At 35.5% G+C, this 22,608-nt stretch overlaps 2 protein-coding genes across 5 annotated transcripts in view; one reads left to right on the top strand and one right to left on the bottom strand.

Annotated features, from left to right (window-relative positions):
• Positions 1-2,183: 2,183 nt before the first annotated feature.
• Positions 2,184-12,427, bottom strand: LOC149068987 (calcium release-activated calcium channel protein 1-like). Its single transcript, XM_089250783.1, has 2 exons — positions 11,990-12,427; positions 2,184-8,054 (listed from the first exon to the last, which is right to left on the bottom strand). The coding sequence occupies exons 1-2, from the start codon at positions 12,194-12,196 to the stop codon at positions 7,542-7,544; spliced, it is 720 nt and encodes a 239-aa protein (XP_089106909.1). The 5' UTR covers positions 12,197-12,427; the 3' UTR covers positions 2,184-7,541.
• A 607-nt stretch (positions 12,428-13,034) lies between these two features.
• Kdm2 (Lysine demethylase 2) overlaps positions 13,035-22,608 on the top strand; it is a 42,471-nt gene continuing 32,897 nt past the window's right edge. For 3 of the 4 annotated variants that reach the window (XM_089251304.1, XM_089251301.1, XM_089251303.1), the window contains exon 1: positions 20,760-20,927. In XM_089251304.1, the coding sequence (XP_089107430.1) occupies positions 20,865-20,927 (63 nt within the window). In that variant the 5' untranslated portion in view covers positions 20,760-20,864. Of the gene's footprint in view, positions 13,197-20,759; positions 20,928-22,608 lie in introns of those variants that run through there. The other variant, XM_089251302.1, reaches the window with a different exon arrangement.

Raw genomic sequence — 22,608 nt, 5'->3', positions numbered from 1 at the left:
TGGGCCTCCCTTTGTATTTTACTATCCCTTAACGTAGGGTTGTTCAACTGGTGTGCTGTGATTGTAGGTATGCTACAAAAAATTTCAGAGGAAACATTTTTTTTTCTAAAGTAGCCCAAAGTTGAATGCCCAGACAAAAATTATGACACTATACACGTAATACGATGTATCTATATATATAAAATTGATTTTCTGTGTGTGTATGTTCTCTATACAAATCTACAATTTTAGATCAATCGTCGTCAAATTTTGCATATATACCAAATGGGACCCGACTTGAACGATAGGCTACTTTAAAATTTTGTCAGAGCAGGGCAAAAAATGGTTGGGCAACAATGGTTTTTGGGTCTCAACAATCACTTTCGGAACGTTTACTTTGGTTGCCGTGGTTCCCTAGCAATGCGTTTCAAACGTGTATATGCCTTTACAACGGTTTGTCACTTCTTTAATCCTGTCACCATATGTATAATAGTTTATGCCTTTATAATGGTTTGCCACTTTTTCAATCCTCCCAGTAATGAGGCTTTTCGAATAGACATCATCAGCATCGCTTTGAGAGTCAGGAAAAGGGTGATCCTCATAGAAATCAGTGTTAAAATTGTCGATTTTACTGTAGAAATGCGGAAATTAGTGGGATTTTCCGCCCCATCAATAATTTTAAAAATTGTATTGAATTCTCAATTTTTGAAATATTGAGGTCGCTTAGACATACGAAGCCCAGGAGATTAAATAGGAAGTAATTAGCCCCGGACCTACTTTTGAGTTAGACATTCATGCAATAACATTGATTTATGTCTTCTGAAGCATGAAAATTAATATCTCCGTATTGTCTATTAATATTCAACTGCATAAATTCATATAGTTTAGGATGTTTTAAAACTAATTATGGGCCCATAAAATACATCTAAGAAATTTCATAGCTTCAATTAAGCATTTTTGAAAGCTGAAACAGGCAGATGTATAAATTAAAGTTCAGGAGGGAGGGGATCGAAATACCTAGCGCCCCTTAAAAAAAGGAAAAAAATATATATTCGTTTCTATGTTTCTTTAAATCTAGATTTGTTTATTTCATGAAGTCACTCATCATATTGGATAACTTACACACGGTTTGCATGTCCCTCAAAGAAAGAGGGAGATAGCACGTGATCCAAACAGCCTCATGGAAGAAAACCCGGGCAGCGTCGGGTATTATAGCTAGTATCATATAATAATGAAAAAAATCGGAATGTTTTTACACTGTTGTCTGCAGAAGAAAAAAAAATGAAAAGCACCTGAATGTAAAAACAAGTCCTAGATGAGACACTGTTGAGATAGAAAATACAATAGAACATTTGAATTACAGAAGTGTAAAGTGTTGATAAGGTCCTAATTAGACAAATTTTTTAAAAGTGATTTTATGCAGCTACAGCTGACATACAAGTATTTTTTTTCTGGATTGAGTGAGAAATTTCATTGTTTAAGGCAGTGGTTCACTACTTCTCCATCAAGTCCTTGGGGCTCCGTGGCTACTCCTGTAAAATGAAAATCAGTAAATTTAATGACACTAAAAAAAATGCCTAAGGTGCTCCAAAATGGAATTTTTTCCTTTAAAAAGTCTCGAGTTAAAAGGTTCAGAAACCACTGGTTTGATATGTGCGAGGGTCAGTGAATTAAAATATTACAGAAAATATGTTTTAGTAAAAATAAATCAGAAATGACAATCACAAACCATTAAAAAATATTACATTTTGATTTAATTTAGGAATCGACTGCATATTTTAAAATGTTACAAAAAAATTTTTTTTAGCATCACATTTGTGTAAAACCAGTTTTTCCACTACGATTATATTAAGAACCGATCACAGAATTTTTGGAAGAAGCTTTAAGTCCAAAAAGAAAATTTGTCAAACTGACATCTAGGTTTTGTTTTAGGAATTAATAAAAAAAAATAATTAAATTACTTTGTGATTAATAACAAATTGATTATTGTTAATAAATGAAAGTAATATTTTAAAATCTAAATTGAAGTGTGTCGTAAAAATTTAAGTTCAAACGTTAATTGAATGCCCCACATGATAAAAATTTTTTTAAATGCTGCCTTAGCGGACAAAATCTTCAGTTCCAAGGGTATCCATTATTGAGAAGTTCTATTGTATCACCATATACCCAGACTTTTAAAATTAACAATAGAGGAAAAAAAAAGTATGGATAAAATTTTATTATGTACAAACAACAATCCAATAAATATATCAATAAAACTTTATAACGACATTCTTTACATTGCGTCATGGTGTATTGACAAAATAACACATCTGATTATACACACATAAAAAAATAAGCAATTGAGCTTTTTGGCACAGAATAAGTTTCATCTGACTTTTTCACAGACATGTCGCTGCAATTAGCCAGTCCATATTCAACCATTCCATACATTTTTTAATCAAATAACTTTTTCATTCAGGTCTTACATAAAACAGTAAATAGTTTGATTTTTTTTTTTCAAAATACCTTGATTATCATTCATTAAAACTATTACAGTTGAACCTTGTTAAGACTAAGTTTATACAAATTAAATGGTTTTTTAATCTGGTGGGCATAAATCATTTTTGTCAGTTAATATGAAATATTTTTGGTGTTATTCCATCTTAATAATGTTCAACTGTATATTATATTCATTCACAGATCATACTCTATTAAAAAATACTCATTTGATGTCTCATTCCAATATAAATGCCCTACAGGAAACTAATTCATACAAGTGAGAGAAAATGACTAACATTGACTTCTTAGAAAGATTCTGTTTAAAGATTACTATAGATGTATATGCTGTTCAACCTAATAAGCAAATCCATTATTAACTAGAATACCAATTATCTAGAGAAAAAAAATGCAATAGAAAGAAGTGAAAGGGTTTTTTCGAGACATATATATTACCAGGATAAAAATGATTTGATACAATTTTTACCGCAATGTTCATTTACACTGTGTTGAAAATTACTTCTTCACAATAAATTTTTTTGGCAAAACGGTGCAACTAGCTTCATAAATGTATAAAAATTTTTGTGGTGGACATTTTTGATCGTCATTAGAAATAATTTTTAAGAAATATGTTTTAGTAAACAGTTGGTGGTAAAAACAGTTTCATATAGAATCAAAGTGGTATTAAAGTTAGTGAAACAATTCAAAGGCCAAAAATAAATATATTGCACATTTTTCAATTATAGGTATATGACAACAAAAATGTTAATAAATAAGTCAATATCCTCATACAATTCATTTAAGTTGAAAATTACATTAGAGATGTCATCATTTTCTGTGATAAATTATTGCTTGGCTTGGCATCTTGAGGATTTAACATCACTGATACATAATGCATTGCATTTATTATTGTTAACAATATAACATAATTTGAGGCATTATATCCTACACATCCATAGGTTATGAGAAAATGGACCTCATATGGCTGTGACTATATAGGTACTGTGTGTAAATGCTAAGATGCCTGTAAAGGAAAGCTGACTTGTCATCCATCTTTGAACAAAAAAAGTGTGTGCCGCTCCAAGTGATGTCTTAGCAATCATTGAACAAGCAGGATAGGGAACAGCGATTGGCTTTAGCAACGGTTCTCAAACTAATCTGAATGGAAAGCATTAATATCAACAGATTGCAGTGATGCCTTTTACAAAAGTTGTCAATGCACAGTTTGAGAAACGCTAGGCTCTAATGATACTGACGTCATACTTTTTCTCAAAGATAGTGGATAAGTAAGCAGAGTATTTCCAAGAGCTCTAGAGTAAAGGCCAATGCTGCCCCCCCCCCCCAAAGCAAGGTGTCATAAATACAGAATTTCTTCTAATCTCTCATTATAGTTTAACAATAATAAAAAATAATGATTATATACTGGAGGTACATCATGAAAACATGATTTGTGTTCTTATAATAAATCACATGAGATCATAAGAAGCAAAATACTCATAACTCTGTTAGAGTTACCAACATATATAAAAACATGAATTTTCTAGGGTGCAGTAGCTCAAATAAATAACGTGCTCCCTTACTGTACCAAAGGATGATCAGAGGTGTCCAGAGTTTGATGTCCAATTTGTCCTTATCAAACTTCCATAACATGGTACAAAATAAATGCTGATAATCTGACCAAAGAACACATTGCTACAGCAGGAAGTATTTCCCCCTCCCTTGAGGGTCAGCGCACCTCATATGTAGAAAATTACCATGGTGAGACAAAAATGATCCTTTAACTTTTCAAAACTTCATAAATTCATAAATGCACTGAAGCATACTTGTGGATTTCCACTACTGTAAGTGGAAATGAATTTGTAGAGAAATCACAACAACATAATTTGGAAACGAAATACTGAAGTATTCAATGTTTTATAAATATCAATAAAACATGGTGCAAATATGTTTGATAAGAATTCGCCAGAAAGATAAATATCTTTCCTACTAGTATAATATAGAAAAATTAAAAAAATTAGGGCCACTTCAAAAAAAAAAAAAGGCTCCATTCTAATTATGAAGCCATTCAAAAAAGTATTTACATGCATATAGGACAAGGTATGATTATAGCAATCAAAATAAGTAGATTTATTATTGCAACTCTTTCTTCCCTTTTATTCACAGATAATATGATATGCACGCATTAAGGCAAGTAACCTTGTTTTCTGCATGCTATTATCTTTCATCTACTCAACTGTTTTGCTACAACTCGCGTCTTTTCACTCTCGCTCCACAAAGCATTGTCCTCTGATCCGTAAAGTGCATTTACAATGACTTTGATATCAGCTCTAGAGGTATACTCTTCCATGCAACTGACACCAACATAGCAAGCTGTGAAACATTAGTAGGTTTATGTATGGCTGGGTAAGGTGACTTCACAATCTTCGACAGTCAGCCTGTCTGTGTACAGTTTCTTTACACTATCTTTCTTTTAGAATGACGGAGGAGTTTTAAGCAGTGAAAATTAAATAAAAACCTAGACCTATACATGAGTATATATGGTACTTTCTTGAATGATATCAAAACCATCATTCAGTTTTAAGAGAAATGCAATGAAAAACACAATACCAGATTTAATGTCGTGTCGTCGAAAATTATTTGCTTGCTCGTGAAAAACCTTGAAATAAAATGTGTGTATAGGTTTATACTAAATTTTGGCATTATGACCAACATCTACTTTTCAAGTGTTATTTATATTACGATTCCAAAATTTATGAAAGATCATAAAACAAAAATCAGGCAGCTTTCATATATCTTAGTATAAACATAGACAAATGCAATGTTAAAGTCCTAACAACCATTCTAGTAAAACAGATAAAAGATTCAATAATAGCTATGTAATAAAAATGAAACAGGGTGCGTTCAATTCATTTTGAAAGATTGAGAACCAATTTTTTTAAATGATCACAAAAAAACACTGTCACTCCCAGACTTGTGGAAATTTGACTTACGGCTTCTCGAGTTACGAACCAAAAATATTTGGTAGATCGTGGATCAAACTTAGTAATATTTGGATATTATCTTCTAAAGAAATATCCACGTGGGATAGCAACAGAAAATGATAAATGGTATGAGAAGAGGGGAAGTCAATCTCAATAACAAAGCATCGAGATCAGTGTTCTCCAAAGTGGCCAATATTACCCTCTTCGGGGTGGGTGATGGAATGGTCCAGGGTGGGGCAATAAATGCAACGGGCATAACATAGGATACTATGGGTTCACTTCAGTTGGAGCATGAGAGAAAAAAATTTTCTAAAGAAGGGGGCAATGAAACAAAGTTTGTGAAATTCTGATGTAGATGAAACGAAGACACAAAACAATGCACAAGCACTGTATTTTGGGGAAAAAACTTGATAGATTAATTTAATTATTTTGAGTCATCTGGGAAAAACGAGTTGAATTTAGAGGTAGGAAACGAGGACATAGTTCAACTCTCATAAATATGGTGATGAATTAACAAATGATAGCGCTTAACCAGTCAGCTGGCCAATTAATTTCTCTTTTTTCCCCTTTTTTTCTTTTTTTAAATGTTTGAAGCTAATAAAATATTTTTTCCTGATTAAATTTTTTATGAATACATTTGAAACTGACTTCATATTCTTAACTTTTTTTAAATCAAAAAAAACTTATGACAATTAAAATAATTACTAATTAGCTTTAAACATTTGAAATAATTAGATTAAAAATTGGTGCGACAGCATATTCTGTCATAACCAGCCGACTGGTTAAAGAGAAGCAGTTGAAGAAGAAAAACAGGAAGAGGAGAACCTCTGAATTATGGGGTAAAAAAAAAAATACGTTCTAGCTTTTAATAAAATTCACAAAGGCCTGCAGATAGATGATTGAAACAAATGGAGGGAAATAGCAGCCCGATTTTAACAAGTACTCAGAAGGGAACCTGTTCATAAGTGTTCGAGAAGTGGCTGCGTGTTGAAATCATCAACAAATAACAGTTTTTCTAAAACTATTATATTAACATGCAGAAATTTAAACAGTAAGATAAACAAAAAACCAATTTACAAAGGATCAAATGAATAATAATATATACATATAATTTTAACATCCTTGCATTCAGCAAAAATCAAATTACTAATCGAAGAAAAAGAGACAAAAAATTGTTTCACTCAATACAATTAAACATGTCCTACAGCAATGATTCCCGAAGGGTATGCAGCAGCTCCCTCGGATTTCGTGCGATAATTTGAAGAAAAAAATTGTATAAAAAGTTTAGTAATTTGGCTGAGATTTCCAAACTATGTGTTGTTCATTTTAGAGTGCCGATCAAAATGTTTTAACATTGGACAGGGGTGTGTGTGAAAAATTCATAACAATTCACAGCCATGTAATTCACTGAAAAGAATTCAATGAGTGAGCAAGTGGATGATTGATTGCATGAGTGAGTCATTCATAAGGTCGCTCATTCACAGATTAGTTTTCCACTAGTTCATTCACCAACTCATCTGTACACTCACTCACTGGTGTTGTCAATGAAGTTTATCAGTGGTGAATTTTCATATCAGTGAATGGCAATGAATGCTGTTGGTGAATTTTTCATAAATTGGGCACGGGTGCTGTGAGAATATTTTAAAATGTCTAACATTGCAACAAACATTTGGAAATCGCTGCCTTAGAGTACAATTTTGTCTTTGAGGCTCGTTTATGAAAAATGAAACACACCCAATTGTTACGTGATTGGAATAACAAGCACCTTATAGGTATTAAAAAACCTTGAAATATGTGTTTTGCACTTTATAAATAAAAATCTTCCACGAAATTTTGATCGCAATGCAAGATTTTTTGAAATTTATATTTCCACTTGCGCATATATTTTGCTTATTTTTATCATCATTCTAAGAATGAATATACAAGTGTTTTTGTTTTGTTTTTTGTTATATAAATCAAAGACATTACAGAAAATAGGTTGCACGAAGCTTCTATCGTATGCAACAAACAACCTTTGGGTCACATAATAATTTGTAAATGTTAACACTGGCTTAGTAGTAGGCCTAATAAACATTTGACATGATAAAATCTTGATCATGGTTTTCATACAGTCATCACATATGGACCAGGACCATTGGTGCTGATTTCAGTGCCATTATTTTGAAGCTGCGTAACCATACTTTCCAACTCTCTCAATCCTTGGGTTGATCTCTCATATTTGTGTGATACTAATTTCCGATAAAAATGAACCGCAAAAACAACAAAAATTACAACCACTGGTATGAGAAGAACAGTAGCAGAGATCGCAGCAGTTGTACTGAAGTTGTAAAATTTCACCCAACAAAGAATCGCGATTTCCGCCAAAAATAAAAGTATACCGAAAACAGTAGAGAATGCCCAAGCAGCCTCTATGTAAAGGTGCATTTTTTCATGAGGAGATTCTGAAACAGCGGCCAAACCATGTATGCTGGCAACTGCCTCGACATTAGGAAGGATGCAAGTTGAGATCATAAGTGCAAGTAGATGAACAGCCACAAGCAAAGTGGTGCAAATACTGAAAGCTATGAGAAGACCTGTTGGTATGTTCTCAGATAGTTGCACTTCCACCATTGCCACCTGAAAAAATCAAAACTTTGAATAAAGCATCAATATTATTTTTTCGTAACAAGAAATACATGTGAAAATCCAAAACTGAAAAGAAAATTAAGTTTCCAACTCCACAAGTGACATGTTATCTCAGGTAAGAAAAATCAAAGACGTTTAGAGTTTGATTAGTTTCTGACAGCTGCTTATATTTCATAAAAATCCTACACATCTCCAGAATGAACAGAACAACCCCCAAATAATTATATGTAACACCCCTCCCTTTTCTGTTGTGTATGCACTTGAGCTCCATATATACAGGAAGGCTAGAAACTTTCAGCCCTCCTCCAGTGACATGTTCATGGGGCGGGGGGACTAAGAGGGCCATAGCACAGGATGGCAAGCTTGTGGTACAGAACATCAAATTAGTCAGCCACCTCGTTCGGCATTTTGCCTGTTGTGGCGTTGTATTTGTATAGATCAGAACCAAGGGTATCAAACTTTGAATAGCCTGAAGCAGGGCCGAAACTAGAGGGGTCAACTGCCCCAGCTGGCAAAATTTAAGCGGGGGGGGGGGGGGCAGCAGCAGTTTCAGGTGGGAACAAAGAAAACACAGTTACAAAATTATATAATTTTAAAGGTGTAGGGGTGACAAAAATCCTAGTTATGAACGACCCTGGCTTGCAGGTGGCAAAGCCATAAATCCACCTTTAGCTCCTCCCCAATGCTTTTTTTTCCATGTTAGTGCATCCGACTCAAACCCTAAAATACTGGAGACATTCAAAACATGGAGATACAGTGAAACTTTGGTTACTGAGCTTCATTCGTTCTACCAGCGTGGTTGTTATCGGAATTGTTCATTATTCTAATCAAACTTCCCCATAGAAAATAATGGAAACTCAGAGAATTCATTCCACAACTATTCATTAACATAAAAATTACTAATAAAAATGGCATTCATTCAATAGCAAATGACATTCACACCATAATATAATAAATAATACAAAATATTTTTAAAAAGTAACGACGCAAATAAACATACAATACCATGATGTACACAAACTAACTTAAATGACGAGAGAGAACTATTGTTTAGGATGATTTACGGACTTTCTGTTGTTTGCAAAAACTCATTCTTTTTGTGTGACTTTTAAAAGGAACTTTTCCAATGACATTTACTTTTGCCTCTGTTTTAGGATTTTTCGGAAATGGAAAAATTGCATTTTCATTGCACAGATTCCTTGCTCCCACATTGCTACAGCTTTATTTGATTGGTTCTTTTCTACAGCATTTTGTACAGATTCCCACACTTTGCACATCTCTCTAATCTCATTTGAAGTGAGGGATTTCTCATTTCTCTCTACTCTTGTTCAAACGAGATCCCATCCATAAGATCTTGCTGTTGCATGTATGGGGGAACCATCAGTTCATCTACAGTCAACTCTGCGCTAAGCAGAATTTATTTTTAAAAAAACCTTACAATGTGACATCTAGTTTCGAACCATAAACAGTTGCACTCGTATGGGTGTTCACCATAAATAAACAAAGTTCAAAATTCCTGCTCGTAATGTGAATCATCACTCATTAATCAAATCAAAATTTTTGCTTGTTGTGCGAATTGTTCGTTAACTGAAGTTGCACTGTACCACTGATTCAATGCATTTTAAAATGCAGATTATTCTACTTTTTTGGTTCTTTTCTGCAGATTATTCTATTTATTTATTATTCTACTTTGGCTTTTTCGTGTTAGGCAGTGGCAAAATTATAGAGGAATGGCTAAAAAAAATGTTTTCTTCTTTTCCTCATTTATTTGGTGTACGGTGGAATAAGAAATGACATGACATTACTTTCTGTGTGTCCACTCTAAGACTGCATGCATAGTCGTAGTGATACGTGTATGCTCAAGAATTGATAAATTTCATTAGGATTCTCTTTGATGTGCTTGAATTTAATTAGGACTCCAGGTAGCATCCTTTTGGCAGAGTGTAGAACTCAGTGCCGTCTTAAAGAGTGGGCCCATCCGAGCACGGCCCAGGAGCCTCAAGAGAAGAGGGGTCTCACAAAAATTAGATCAGGGTCAAAATTTTCAAGAGTAAGCATGTAAACTTGCCTGGTAGGGCCTCAGGGAAATCCCTTTGCCCAGGGGCTCATGATGCTCTTAAGACGGCCCTGGTAGATCTGGCAGTACGAAGGCTGGGGTTTGAATCCTAGTCATAACAGAGGTTTTCCCCCTCTGCTACTTACATTTTCAATTTTTTGATTTTATGATTACAGATTCATTTTCTTTGTTTTTCACTTGTATTCAAAACTGATTTGAGTGTCCAATCACTCCTGGCGGCTCCATTTCGGCACAAGCTTTTGTGACAATTGGTTCATTTTCATAATTACTTATATTCAGGGTGAAAGGTCATGATGTGCTTGCTGCCACTGGTAAGTACGACCACTGGTCTCACTTGAACAGTCATGACAAAATATGACCAAAATAGCATCACCTCACGATTTAGTTATTTGTTTTATTATTGTCAAAAAAAAGCAAGCCGGTGACATGACATAATCAAATATGCCTTATATAGAAGAAATATCTGGGTGGTGTTGCATCAAGTACAGATCCAGAGAAGGACAATCGCTCGTAAAATATGGGATGATCCAATGCACCTACACAGTAAGTCACAGCTTTCACACATCATGCTGCAGGGCCGCAACTAGATGCTTGGTTAGCCGGGGCAAACACACATTTTGGTGTCCCCTCATAATGTCGAAGGAAAGGTTAAAAAGTGAAATTTGCACACCCCCTCCCCTAGTCTGGCACCAGACCCCGCCTGCACCCACTTAGTTGCAGCCCTGTCATGCTGGATCCATCTGCTTCCACTCCATGTGCACCTGAAGATGCCTGGCTTGACTCCATTCACAGCTGAAGATGTCTGCCTTCGCTCGGGTCAGGATACAGTGGGTTGAAGGAATCATTGCTCCTTTCAAGAGCCGAATATGGGAAAATTTGTCTGTCCTGTAAAATACAGGATGATTCAAAGAGGACCTCATCCTGAACCTGTGCCTGTATCACATGTCTAAAAGATCTGGTAAGGTGCATGACGTCACTTCTGGAAAGTCTTTTGCCCTACACCGAATGAAGAATCTAAGTTGCAAAGGCTGACATAATGATACTGGGTTGTCACATTTCATCCTTTCTTCCTTCTAGAACTTTCAGTGCAGGTGGCACAAGCAGCCATTTTCCTCTCTTGCCTTCTAGAACGTTCTATACAACCATCTGTGTGCAGGTGGCGATAAATCCACAGGATTTTCAAATGGTTTTCTTCTTTGTCTGTTCACCCCCCGTCTTACGAAACTGCCTTCCATAATGTAGTATGTTACAGTGCTAAATCCCTTTATTTTTAGTATCACTGTCTCTCAAACGACAACCTAGCACTATCATGTCAGACTTATCGAGCCTTTGGAGAAAAGTCACCAGGGGAATTTGCGGATTATACTGCGGCTGTTGTATATTTTGCAAAAAACAGTCACAAAAAAAAAACATTGCAAGTGGGAAAATGCTTAAAACTGGAAATCTCTGTGAGTATTAGTGAGAATTGGGACCATAGAAACAAGTTATAGTAAATGGGAAAACGGTCTAAATGGGAACATTATAAGTGGGATTCACTGCCCACATTGCTATATAGTGAATCGGCACAGGGATCCACAGACTTCACGTTAATGTCACGAAGGGTCTGTAAAACAAAAAAAAGATTAGGACCCTTACATTAATTAGAGTGCAAGGTGTGCCCTTCACATTGCATTAAAATTAATGAAAATAGGAAAAGTTATTAGGAGAGAGGGAATTATGGCTTTGAGCTTTGTTTCGATCAGGGAAGAGTCCCCATATTGCTATTAAAATGACCCCCCTATATCACATGATTCACCAATTAAATCGCCACCTATAATCGGAATAGCGGTTTACGAGTTTTCCAACTTACCATCGCGAAACCGGAGAGAAGGGCCGAAGTCCTGCTCGATGCTTTTAGTTTCGCCCTGCTCAGGTGGAGTCGGCGCCACGACAAAGCGTTCGCATTGTTCTCAGGCTTGGACATTTCTCTCATCAGCGACTGAAGCATGACATCGGAAAAAACGTTATTTCGAGTGCCATCGGCTCCAAAGAAATCGGTATTGGAATAAAAATGCATGGGGGAGAGAGACACATACACACACAACTGTATAGTTGGGGGAGGAAATGGGAGGGAAAAGAAATATATATATATGCAACGGGATCGTTAAAATAAATTATAACAGCGCCTCGAAAGAGAAGAAAACGAACCAATATTCATCGTTTCGCCATAACTATGCGATTTGCGCAGCGGCATTTGCAAAATTTAAATGCCAAGTTATAACATCACAAGCAAGGATTAGAAGGAAAACAAAAAGTTGTGGTAGTTGTTGCTGTTGTTGTTGTTGACATGTTCACAGTTTATGAGCATTGAAATTGTTTTTTTTTAAATAATTTTATTTAAAAAACAAATCATCTTGAACACAAAAAACGCTATTTTTATGAATGAATTCCTAATCTAAGCTCTACCTTTTCTCTCAATTATTCATATGACCATATGGCAATGACCATACAACCCGTATTTCCCGGAACAGACTTATTATTGTTTTTGTAGTATTCGACTGACTCATTGTTTTAGAAAAATGCTCATTTTTTAAATGTGCTAAGAAAATGCAATTAAAAAATTTTCAATCGTGAACTCATCATTTAATGAGAGTTATCAATCAATGAAATGTCCTGTTTTTTTCAAATATGGTCTTAGCTTGTTTTCAGTATTCGGTACCGTGCTTCTGAAAAATTTTAAAAAGCATAACCTACATAAAGTTCTCACTCTAATATTTTCTAAGTAATTTTTATATTTCTAATCGTTTAAAATACATAAACAATATGATTGTGTAATTTATAAAATTTAAAAAAAGGGTCAATCATTATATCTTTTTATTTGGCAACACTTCAAACATGTTATTGTATAAATTTTAATGATTCTTTCAGTATGCGTGTAAATGTTAAAACTCCGTTTAGGACGGTAATTTTCCCGTGAATATCATTAAATTTTTATGCGGTAAAACTATTTACTTTTTCGAGTCATGACCGAGTCATCGTCATCCGATAATTGTGATACTGAAGGTGCTCGATTGTTGGTAAGTATCTAGGCATGTTTTGAAAGGGGGAGAAAACACTGGTATCGAGGTGAATATCAATATTGTTGCTGTTGTCTATAAATAAAATGTAGAAATGATTATGATGCCGGGGTATACGTATTGTTGCGCATAATCGGTTAATTGATAATCAATTAATATTGTTTCTTTTTTTTGACAAATCTCATCCATAGGCTTTGCATAGCTGTACTGGAGTGGAGAAACTGCCTATATAAACACTATGGGCGATTTGTATACTATGTGGAGTTCATAAATCATTGTTTACATAACCGTGAAAAATTAATATTTTTGTATTATTGTTATTATAATTATTTAAATTGGTTAATAGTGTCATCAATTTTATTTTTTCCCCCATTATTATTATATGCATCAGTTTAAAAGCTGACATAGAATGCGTCTTGTAACCTTTTGTTGTGTGCCGAAATCAAGGAGCCAAAGAAGTACCGAGATGCAATAATCTCTCGAAAAAGGTGATTGATTTGAAAAGAGCAAGAATGTGAGTTTTAATGCGATGAGGCCAAATAGGATGCAATTTTGATCGTCAAGTAAAAGAATTGGAAATTTTGGTTCAAGGTGACCAAAAAAATTTTAATTAAAAATTACCTCCAAAGGCCTGTGTATGCGGGTTAAGTAATTTAGCAGTTATCTAAATTTTAAGTTGAGTGCTCCAAAATCTGTCCTGAGGTAAGTAAACAAGGAGAGAATGATCATTGGGTAATATGGTACCGCACCCACTGATGTATGGGCATGGTGTGCATGCACCAGTGGGTATAGCCTTGTATTATTGTTTAAGTAGAATTGAGATTGCTATTCATTTACTTAACCGCTAAATCACTTACTAACTGAACCTTTGTAAACAGGTTTTAACATTTGCATGCATTCTAAATTATCAGAGGATGATGTTACTCTCCACTATTCATATGAAGGTTTTTAAGAGCTGGCTGATGTGAAGATATATTTAGAAAAGAGGGAAAATTCAATTGCCCTTGCGGGGGACTCGAATCCATGTCCTTTCACTATCTGAGTGAATGCCCTAGATCACTAGACTACAAAGGAAACGAATATCTCAATCAATTGAATACATCTTTTCGCATCAGCCAGCTGTTAAAAACCTTCACATTTTAAATTACTTCAGTACTTAAAATTTAGTTTACTACTTGATGCAGTAATTCTCGAAGTGTGCATCACCAACCTCTGTGAAGGCTGTTGCGACAATCTGGTGACATTGATGAGCGCCTATTTTGTGCTTTTGAGTTGTTCTGTTTTTAAACTATTGTGGAGAGCCACAGATAAACGTGGTCATGGCAAAGGTTAAACAACCACTGACTTAATTGCTTAACTCATGTGAATGATCAAAACCAATCAGTAATATTATTCAAAATGATGCAAAATTACTGATCTTGGGTCTCGGAATCCAGGTTGTGAAGAAGAGTAAGAGCATTGAGTGGGGTTTGTGAAGTAAACTTTTGTGCATCCATCCTTTTTCTGAAATGCCAGCTATTTGATCAAGGATGTGTTAAGTCCAGCTGAAATTCTGGTCCATTTTCTGGACTCTTCAAAAAATACAAATTAATGAACCCATAAATTTGACATTTATTTTATTAACTAAATTATTTTGCTTCCCACAAAAAAAAATTAATGACCCTTTTCACAAAAACAGGACTCTACAAGAAATGTCAGACCCCTGCTAAGCGTAATAACTATGATGTCACTGTTGATTTGAAAAGAGCTTAACCAAAAGACTTATGGAATGAAATCAAAGGTGAATGATATAAAGTTATGTGACTGTCATAAAGGCATGGCTTCTTATCACAGTTTAGGATGAAAAAAGTATACAGTAAAAATTTCACTGTAACTTCATAACTAATGAACAAATCACTAAAGCAATTTATTCAAAAAGAGTAATGATCAAAGCATGTAATGAAATTGAAAGGATCACGTGATGTTGCACAGTTATAACAAAAGAAATCCTCTAGGATAATTTGTGAACACCGAGTCATGCAGCATCTTTTTTGCTTTGTTGAGAAATAATATCTTCAGTGATGTCTATTAAATTATTGTTGTACATTTTGTCTCAGTGCGTGGAATCAGTGGTACTGTGTGATTTACCTTGCCAAAAATCATTCTATGGTTTTTAAACAACTAAATTCATCCAGAAAGTAATACAGTGAAACTTCCATAGGCGACCACCTTTATTCCCTAGCCAACTGCCTTTCGCGGCCAGTTTTTCTCGGAACCGGCAATAGGCTCCATAGATATAACATAAAAATTACCCCTATCCCACTGTCACTTCCTTATGGATAAGAATTTAAAAAAAAAAAAAATGTTTTTCTCTTCTCAATGCATCCAGAGCTGGTAGTTCTCTTTTGTATAAGCTTATCTTTATACATCAGCATAAATACCTTTTCAGATCAATAGTGTCACACATGAACAGAAAATACTATCAGGTTGGAAACATTTGTAAGTAGGAGATCACAAAGGCTATATGGTTGCTGTTAACTGATAAGACAGTTTCAAAATTTGCTCCTGGGGTGACGTAAACCATACAAATAACCTTTTTGAATAAACTTTTACTGAATAGGTGAAGGATGGGGAAGTTCTGGCTTTGTAGATACATGCTTTATTCACTTTTTTAGTTCGCAGAGATTCAGTAGTGAGGGAGTAAACGAAATGTGAGAAAAAGAACATGTGCAGTACCTGCTATAAGGAAAAGAACGGATCCTGGATAGTGCGGATCATAGCCTCCACAAGGACAGAGGGCGGGGCTGACAGGGCCCAGGACTGTTATCATTTTTTGTTTTTTCATGCTATAAATTCACTGCAGAAGAGCCCATGAAAAGTCTGTCTTGGGGCTAGCCAAAGATACCATCCTCGGAGCCCTGCTCCAGGATGTGGGGGCCCATGATGCAGATTAAGCAATTGATCGGATGGTCTGGTGCTTGAAGTGCTGCATAAAGTACATTGGAACCTCAATATAAACAAATTATGCTGCTTTTGGCAACTTTTCTGAATCGGCGTTCTTAGTATTTAAAAAAAACTACTTTTGAGTATTTATTAGCTGCGAAATATTTTAATCGTGTTGACCGCAATACGCACAATGGTGTATAACACAAAAAGTAGCTATACCGAACACTTTCGGTGATTAGGTGATGCTCGGTATTGATATTATATGTCTGCAAAACTAAAACAAGTGAAATGAGTTAAATAATGAATATTTCTAGCGAAAAGTAAAAAAAAAATAATAATCGTTGTGTAACAGTTTCAAAATCCTCAAAAAAATATTATAGAGGGGTTTATCATAGTAAAGGATATCGTTGTAGCCAGAGAAGTTTAACATTACAGACCATAGGTTTTTCCTAAACAAAATCTGAAATAATACCGTTGTAGTGAGATTTATCGTTATATTGAGTATCATTGTAGCGTGGTTTCACTTTATATGTATCTGTTTTTGGGCATTGTAAATAAATGGAGCATAAGATTTTTTGTGACATTGAAAACCGTCATTTTGACACGGCCCCTGAAATGTGTTTTTCCTGTCATACAGCCTCTATTCGGCTGTCATCTCCGGAGACGGCCACTTTCTAGAGGAACGCCGTCTTAAAAGTTTCACTGTAATTTAGTTCAAAGATAATAAAGGTGAAAACTTAAAACGGGAGATGAAGCTGAAAGCATGTGATGAATGAGGAAGGTGGTGTCATGGGGCACTCCAAACCATTATTATTTTTCTTGTAAACTGATTATTTTCTGAATATAATACCTTTTTATAAAAGGGTAAGATCTTATACAAAATAACTTTCTATATACAGTAGAATCCGGCCTAATATGGCAGAAGGGCGGGCGGATAACAGAAAAACTGGATAGGCCGAAGTTCTATAAATGCTCACTTCCTACCCCACCATACCATCAAAAACACCATTTTAATACCAAAGATCACTACTATTCATACTTTGTGACCTCTTGGTACACAGGTCGGTACTTTTTATACATAAATGAATACATAATATGAATGTTTATGTATTGTAATTTACGTTTCAAAAATTTATTACAGTAAAAAGGAAGTCCAAGAATGTAAATGTTGTCACAAAAATTATGTAAATAGTTCTTATTTATCATTTATTATGTAATTTTTCTCCTGTAAGTAGTCATTATCTTATGTAAAAATAGAAACGCATTCCTCTGTGTGTGTAAATCTCGCCAAATTAGCAACAAACTTAGCGAAGTGTGACAACAGCTCTGATGATTTGGCGACGTCATTGCGCCAAGAGACTTGGCCGGATAGTCAAGATTCTACTGTATTGTACAGTATATACTATAATAATTTGCAATTGGTGGGATGCCATCGTTTTAAGTGTGACATAAAAAGGTTTGCCTAGAAGAAAAAGATTTAAAATACAATATTTGGAAATAGGGAAGTATATATTAATCAAAAGAGGGAATCACTTTGCCCGAAACTATAGAAAATATTCACAACGTGATAAGAACAAATGGTATGTTATAAAATGCCATTTGTCCGCATCACGTTGTGAATATTTTCTATACGGAAGCATATTGTTGTAGAACTCCGAGACCGCTGTTCGTTTAAAAAAAAAAAAAAAAATCTATCTTCTAGGATTAGAAAAATATGAGTCTATTAATAATAATTTTCAAAGGGGATAAAGAAAAAAAAAAGCATCATTAGAATTTTTTTTTAAATTTTTGGGACACTTAGAGAATTTTCAAAATAAAGGATAAACTCGTTAACTCTGAATATCTAGTAACCCAAAATAAGAGCAGCGATAAAAATTAAGGGGTGTGTGCAGCAATTAGAGTGGTATGCTTAACATTTCCGGACATTGGCAGGGGTTTAGGAAAACGATGGCCACTCACTGGTATAAAATATGAGCAGAGGCGCCGACATGAAGAGAACATCGGAGGGGGAAGATGAAAGTTGCTGGTCGTCCCGTATGTACGGGACCCAAGCACGTACGCAGGAGGGAGGGTGTATTGCATTATTTTTTCAGAAATTATTGGGGGAGGGACTCAAATGGTCTCCGCCCTTTGGTTCCGTCGCTTGTGAATAGGAAAGCATTTCTCTCAAGTTCTTATATAGCTTCGCAAATATTTTCCATGTTTCAGTCACTACATCTGCAGGGTAACCTGAAAAATGTGAGATATCTGGGGGAAAGTTAGGAGAAAATTTTGTGGAGGTGAGCATCAACTGAAACTTGGAAACATTTGGAAGGTTGAGATTTTGAATTATGTCTTTCTCCAGGAGTTTTGGTTAGGGAAAATCGGAAAATTTTGTGAGCTAGGTCAGAGGGAAATGATCAGGCAGGTTTTGCTGGGAACCGTAATCTGGTTGAATTAACTTAGTTACGTGGGTGAAAGTGCATTTTTCAGCCTTAACAGATTCATTATAAAATTTTATTTCCTTATATTTGCAATTCAAGGGGTTAATATTAATCTTAATTTTATTCTATCTTGCATTTTATTATAATTTTTTTTTATTGCAATAACATTTATTTTTTTGCTTTGAATTTTTAAATGCATGGATATACCGTTCGTTTGGTTTTCCCTCACTTATCAATTATGCTCAATTTTTTTTTTTCAATCAACTTCAAAGCACGATGTTTTATATTGTTCTGCAAGGAGCTCTCAGCCAATACCTCCTAACCTAGATACATATCTATAGGAGTTATTGCCTCAGCTGACTGAAAATGGTGTTTGGAAAAAATTCCCATAATACTGTTTTCTATACAGAAGTGTTCTTTCTACTTTCTTTCCTTATAATTCTTTCTCAAAATTAAATTTTCAGTTTATTCTGCTTTGGGAACTTCAATAATGATTGCTTAATTTCCACCTGGATGTCGTTCTTCCTAAATTTTTTTTAGGACAATGAGTCTAAGTGTGTGTATCATGGCACCCAAGGACCAACTTTTATCAAAAGCGTCGCGGCAAACTGGCGATATTGGTGCGTGCTTGTTCAGTCTTTGAAGCAATTCTTTGCAAGACCATTCTGTGTAACCGCTGGTAGCTACATGTCGACCAGAGCAGGGCTTAACAAATCCCAGGTGCCAAATCGCTATGGCGAATAGAAAATCGGTATTGGTGCCATAAAATTTTTCAAGTATGATTGCTAAATTAAAGTAAGGATGACACAAAATTTTCTGATTTCATTACAGTACGTCAGAGAAATGAAAAATTGTGAGGGAAATGTGCAAATATTTGGTAAAAGTCAGGTTAAAGTTCTGTAAAAAGAAAAACTCGAAAAACAAAGATTAGAAATTTGTGAGTTTAAGATTTTGAATTATATTGATTTCTTCCGGTCAGTGTCAAGGAAATTGACCCTTGGTCTGGGAAAGTCAGGGAAATGATCAAGCAGATTTTTCTGGGAACCTACAGTAGTACGTCTTTCAGCATGAGAAGTCCCAGAAAAGTAGAATAAAAAACATCATATATAAAGAACTGGTTTTTTCTTGAGCAAAAACTATACATGCCTCTCAAGAAATTTGGCTTGTGACTAAACATTTTTTTCGATTTGTCAAGCTCTGGACTAATGCAAGGGAGCCGCGGGAGACAAACGTTTGAAAAGAACCGTTTCAAGGAGAACGGGTTAGGTACAGATCTTGTCAAGAGTTCGTATATAGACCAGACCAGGACTTGACAAATCCAAAGCACTAAGTTGCTATGGTGACTAAGAAATTAGTATTGGTGCCTCAAATTTTCTATGTGCAGTGGCTACTAAATTAAAATCTAAGGGCAACAAAATTAAAAAAAAAAAAAAAAAAGTCACCTATCTATCAATATCGAAAGAAGTCATGTCTTGGGAAAAAATCGAAACATTTTTTTACCTGTTTTTCTTGGAAAAAATAATTATTTTTTTTTGTCAAGCCCTTTACTAGACCCAAATTGGAATTTTATACTCCGTAGTTTTCTCGAGGCGAAGAAAGTAGATAAGTTGTATAGCGGTATATACAGGGTTATTCAAAACCAAAGTCCGAATAATTTTTGCGATTCGGACTTTGGCCAAAACTCTTGGCCAATTCGCGAAGTTTCCGACCCCGTCGCGAATCGGACACACTTCGGGCTTTGGCGGTAACATATACGCCTCAATGAAATTTGGAGAGGCGAACACTCCTCAATGAAATTTGGAGATGCGAGGTGGGAGCCATGAGGAAGGCATGCAGTAGTTGTGTCTAAATTTCGAGATTGTAAAAATTAGTTTATCGGTTTTTTAGCCAGAAAAAAACATCATTTTCCTCTCAACTGAAAAATGTTTTTATCACGCGAATTTTTTTTCTTCTTCCTCGTTAACGTTTTGTTTTCAGAATTTATTGTGTTTTGTGCATAAATATAAACAGTAGTTGATGTTTGTTTACTTTTGTGAAGTTTGATTAATTTATTTTAGATTCCGTTCCAACCTGTCAACCACTCCCCTTCAATGATTTCCGTAAGCTTGGTTCCGTTTTTTGTTGGACACCCGTTGTTTTGTTTGTCGCCGTGATCTTCGCCGTCATCGTCATCCTCTTTGTGCACACACAAAAAAAAAAAAGTAACAATAATAACAAAGAGTAGAAAAGGGAGGGCCCCTCCCCGTTCCCCTTCCCCGTCTCATCGTACGGACCAATAAGGGCCCTCCGTTCGACTCTATATTCTCTGCCCTTGGCTGTCATGGCGGACGTCGGCGAGGCTGACACTGCGGCTGCTGGTGCTACTACTCAACTGTCTAATAAAGTAGGTGATTTTTATGATGGAATATGTGAAAAAGAAAAATCTCAACGCATTGCGATTTTGCTTTGAAAAATCAATAAAAATTATGTTTTTTTTTTTACCGGTGAAAATTTTTCTCAGTATCTTTGATTTTCACTGGGCCTAAACAATTGACATTAGCAGCTTTGTTTATGTGTGTGTGTGTGTGTATGTAATTGTTTGATTGCATTGTTGAAATATGCATGTGGCTGTGTTTTCCTCTCTCTCTCGCTCCACACTCAGAAACGTCTGTTGCACAATGTTTGTTGTTTTGCCGCTGATGTGCATGTTGATCTTCGCGCATAAACCAGTCAGCGGTGGTGTTGCTGCTGCTGCACTGTCAGTGCCGTGTTTACGGTGTCTTGTTGATGCACGTGAGAGAAAATCAGTGTCATCCACTGTTGGTGCTGGTTGTGTGTGTGTGTGTTTGCGCCCTTCTGTTTCTTTCATTTAAATCTTTGCCCTCTGAAATTTTGTTCGTACTGAATTTTTTTTTTTTAACTTGGAAAGCTTTTGTGTCATGTATATTTTTCCCCCCTAGAATTTTCAGGATGAATGAGAAGTGGGCTTTTGATATGAAAATTTTTCGTGTTTCTTAACGTTTTATTGCTCCGTAAACGTTCACTGAAAGAGGGGGAAGGGGTTGATGAATGCAGCACTGTGTATATGTAAACAATCGTCGGGTCAAGTGTCAAGTTGGTTTTCTGTGGTTCCCAACTTTGAGGCGTGAATTCGAGTCGATCTTTCCATTAACACGGAGAGCAACAGACCTACAAAGGTAAAACCTTGGTTATCCGGGCCATGAAAATTTTAATTTCGTGTTTGGGTCTTTATTATCCGTATTATTATTGTTGTTGTTTTTTTTTCATTGGTTACGTAAAGATTTTGTGGTGGAAATGAAAAACGACAAACGTTTCGTAGAACTGTACTTTATTCTTTTACACAACTTCGCATTCGGTTATCCGTGATCACCTTCCCCCACTACTTGCCCGGATAATCGAGGTTCTACTGTATTCAGTAGGAAAAATAGATGACATTACTAAAATTCACGCATAACGCTACTAGATATGCACCTTGACTTAGGTACACGTGCACAACTGATTCCCTAATAAATTGCCCATGTGGGTGGACCGGAACTGTGTTCGGTTTTAAAGAAATGTGTTTTGTAGCAAAAAAAAAGTGGTACTTTTCGTTTTTTTAGCCTTTTCTTTTATTCCTCAGAAACAAACCATGTTAGGCACAATATTTTGCACGGAGCATTTCGACATGAACCAATTCGTTAGAAGCTGCACAAGGGAATGTTGACAAAGTGCATGTGCGGTCTGGTTTGTGGCGTGCGGCCTAGTCAGTGCCATCGTAGCTAACGCACTGGCTTACCCGGGCACCTGAAATGTTTTGGGGGGGGGGGGATGGGCGTCATGATAATGAGATGTGGTTACGATTTTCGAGAGTAAGTACTGTATATAAATTGATAGGCAAAATATATATATATTTCAAGTCGGTTAGGAGCCCTGAGGAAACTCACTTTTCCGTAGGACTATTATACTCTTGAGAGTGCCCTGGGCCATACCCACCACCCATAGCTAATAAGCCGGACACCCTACTCACATGTTGTTTAAAACATTTCAGACGCCCTCCTTTACTGTTGAGTGTTTCATGGTTCGCC

This window comes from Pholcus phalangioides, unplaced genomic scaffold (assembly GCF_987345545.1).
Source record: "Pholcus phalangioides strain wild (caught in Gottingen) unplaced genomic scaffold, Ppha-v1.0 ptg000024l_1, whole genome shotgun sequence".
In the NCBI taxonomy this organism is placed as follows: Eukaryota; Metazoa; Arthropoda; class Arachnida; order Araneae; family Pholcidae; genus Pholcus; species Pholcus phalangioides.
Note: the sequence above shows the minus strand (reverse complement) of the source record. Positions and strands in the feature narration are given on the sequence as shown.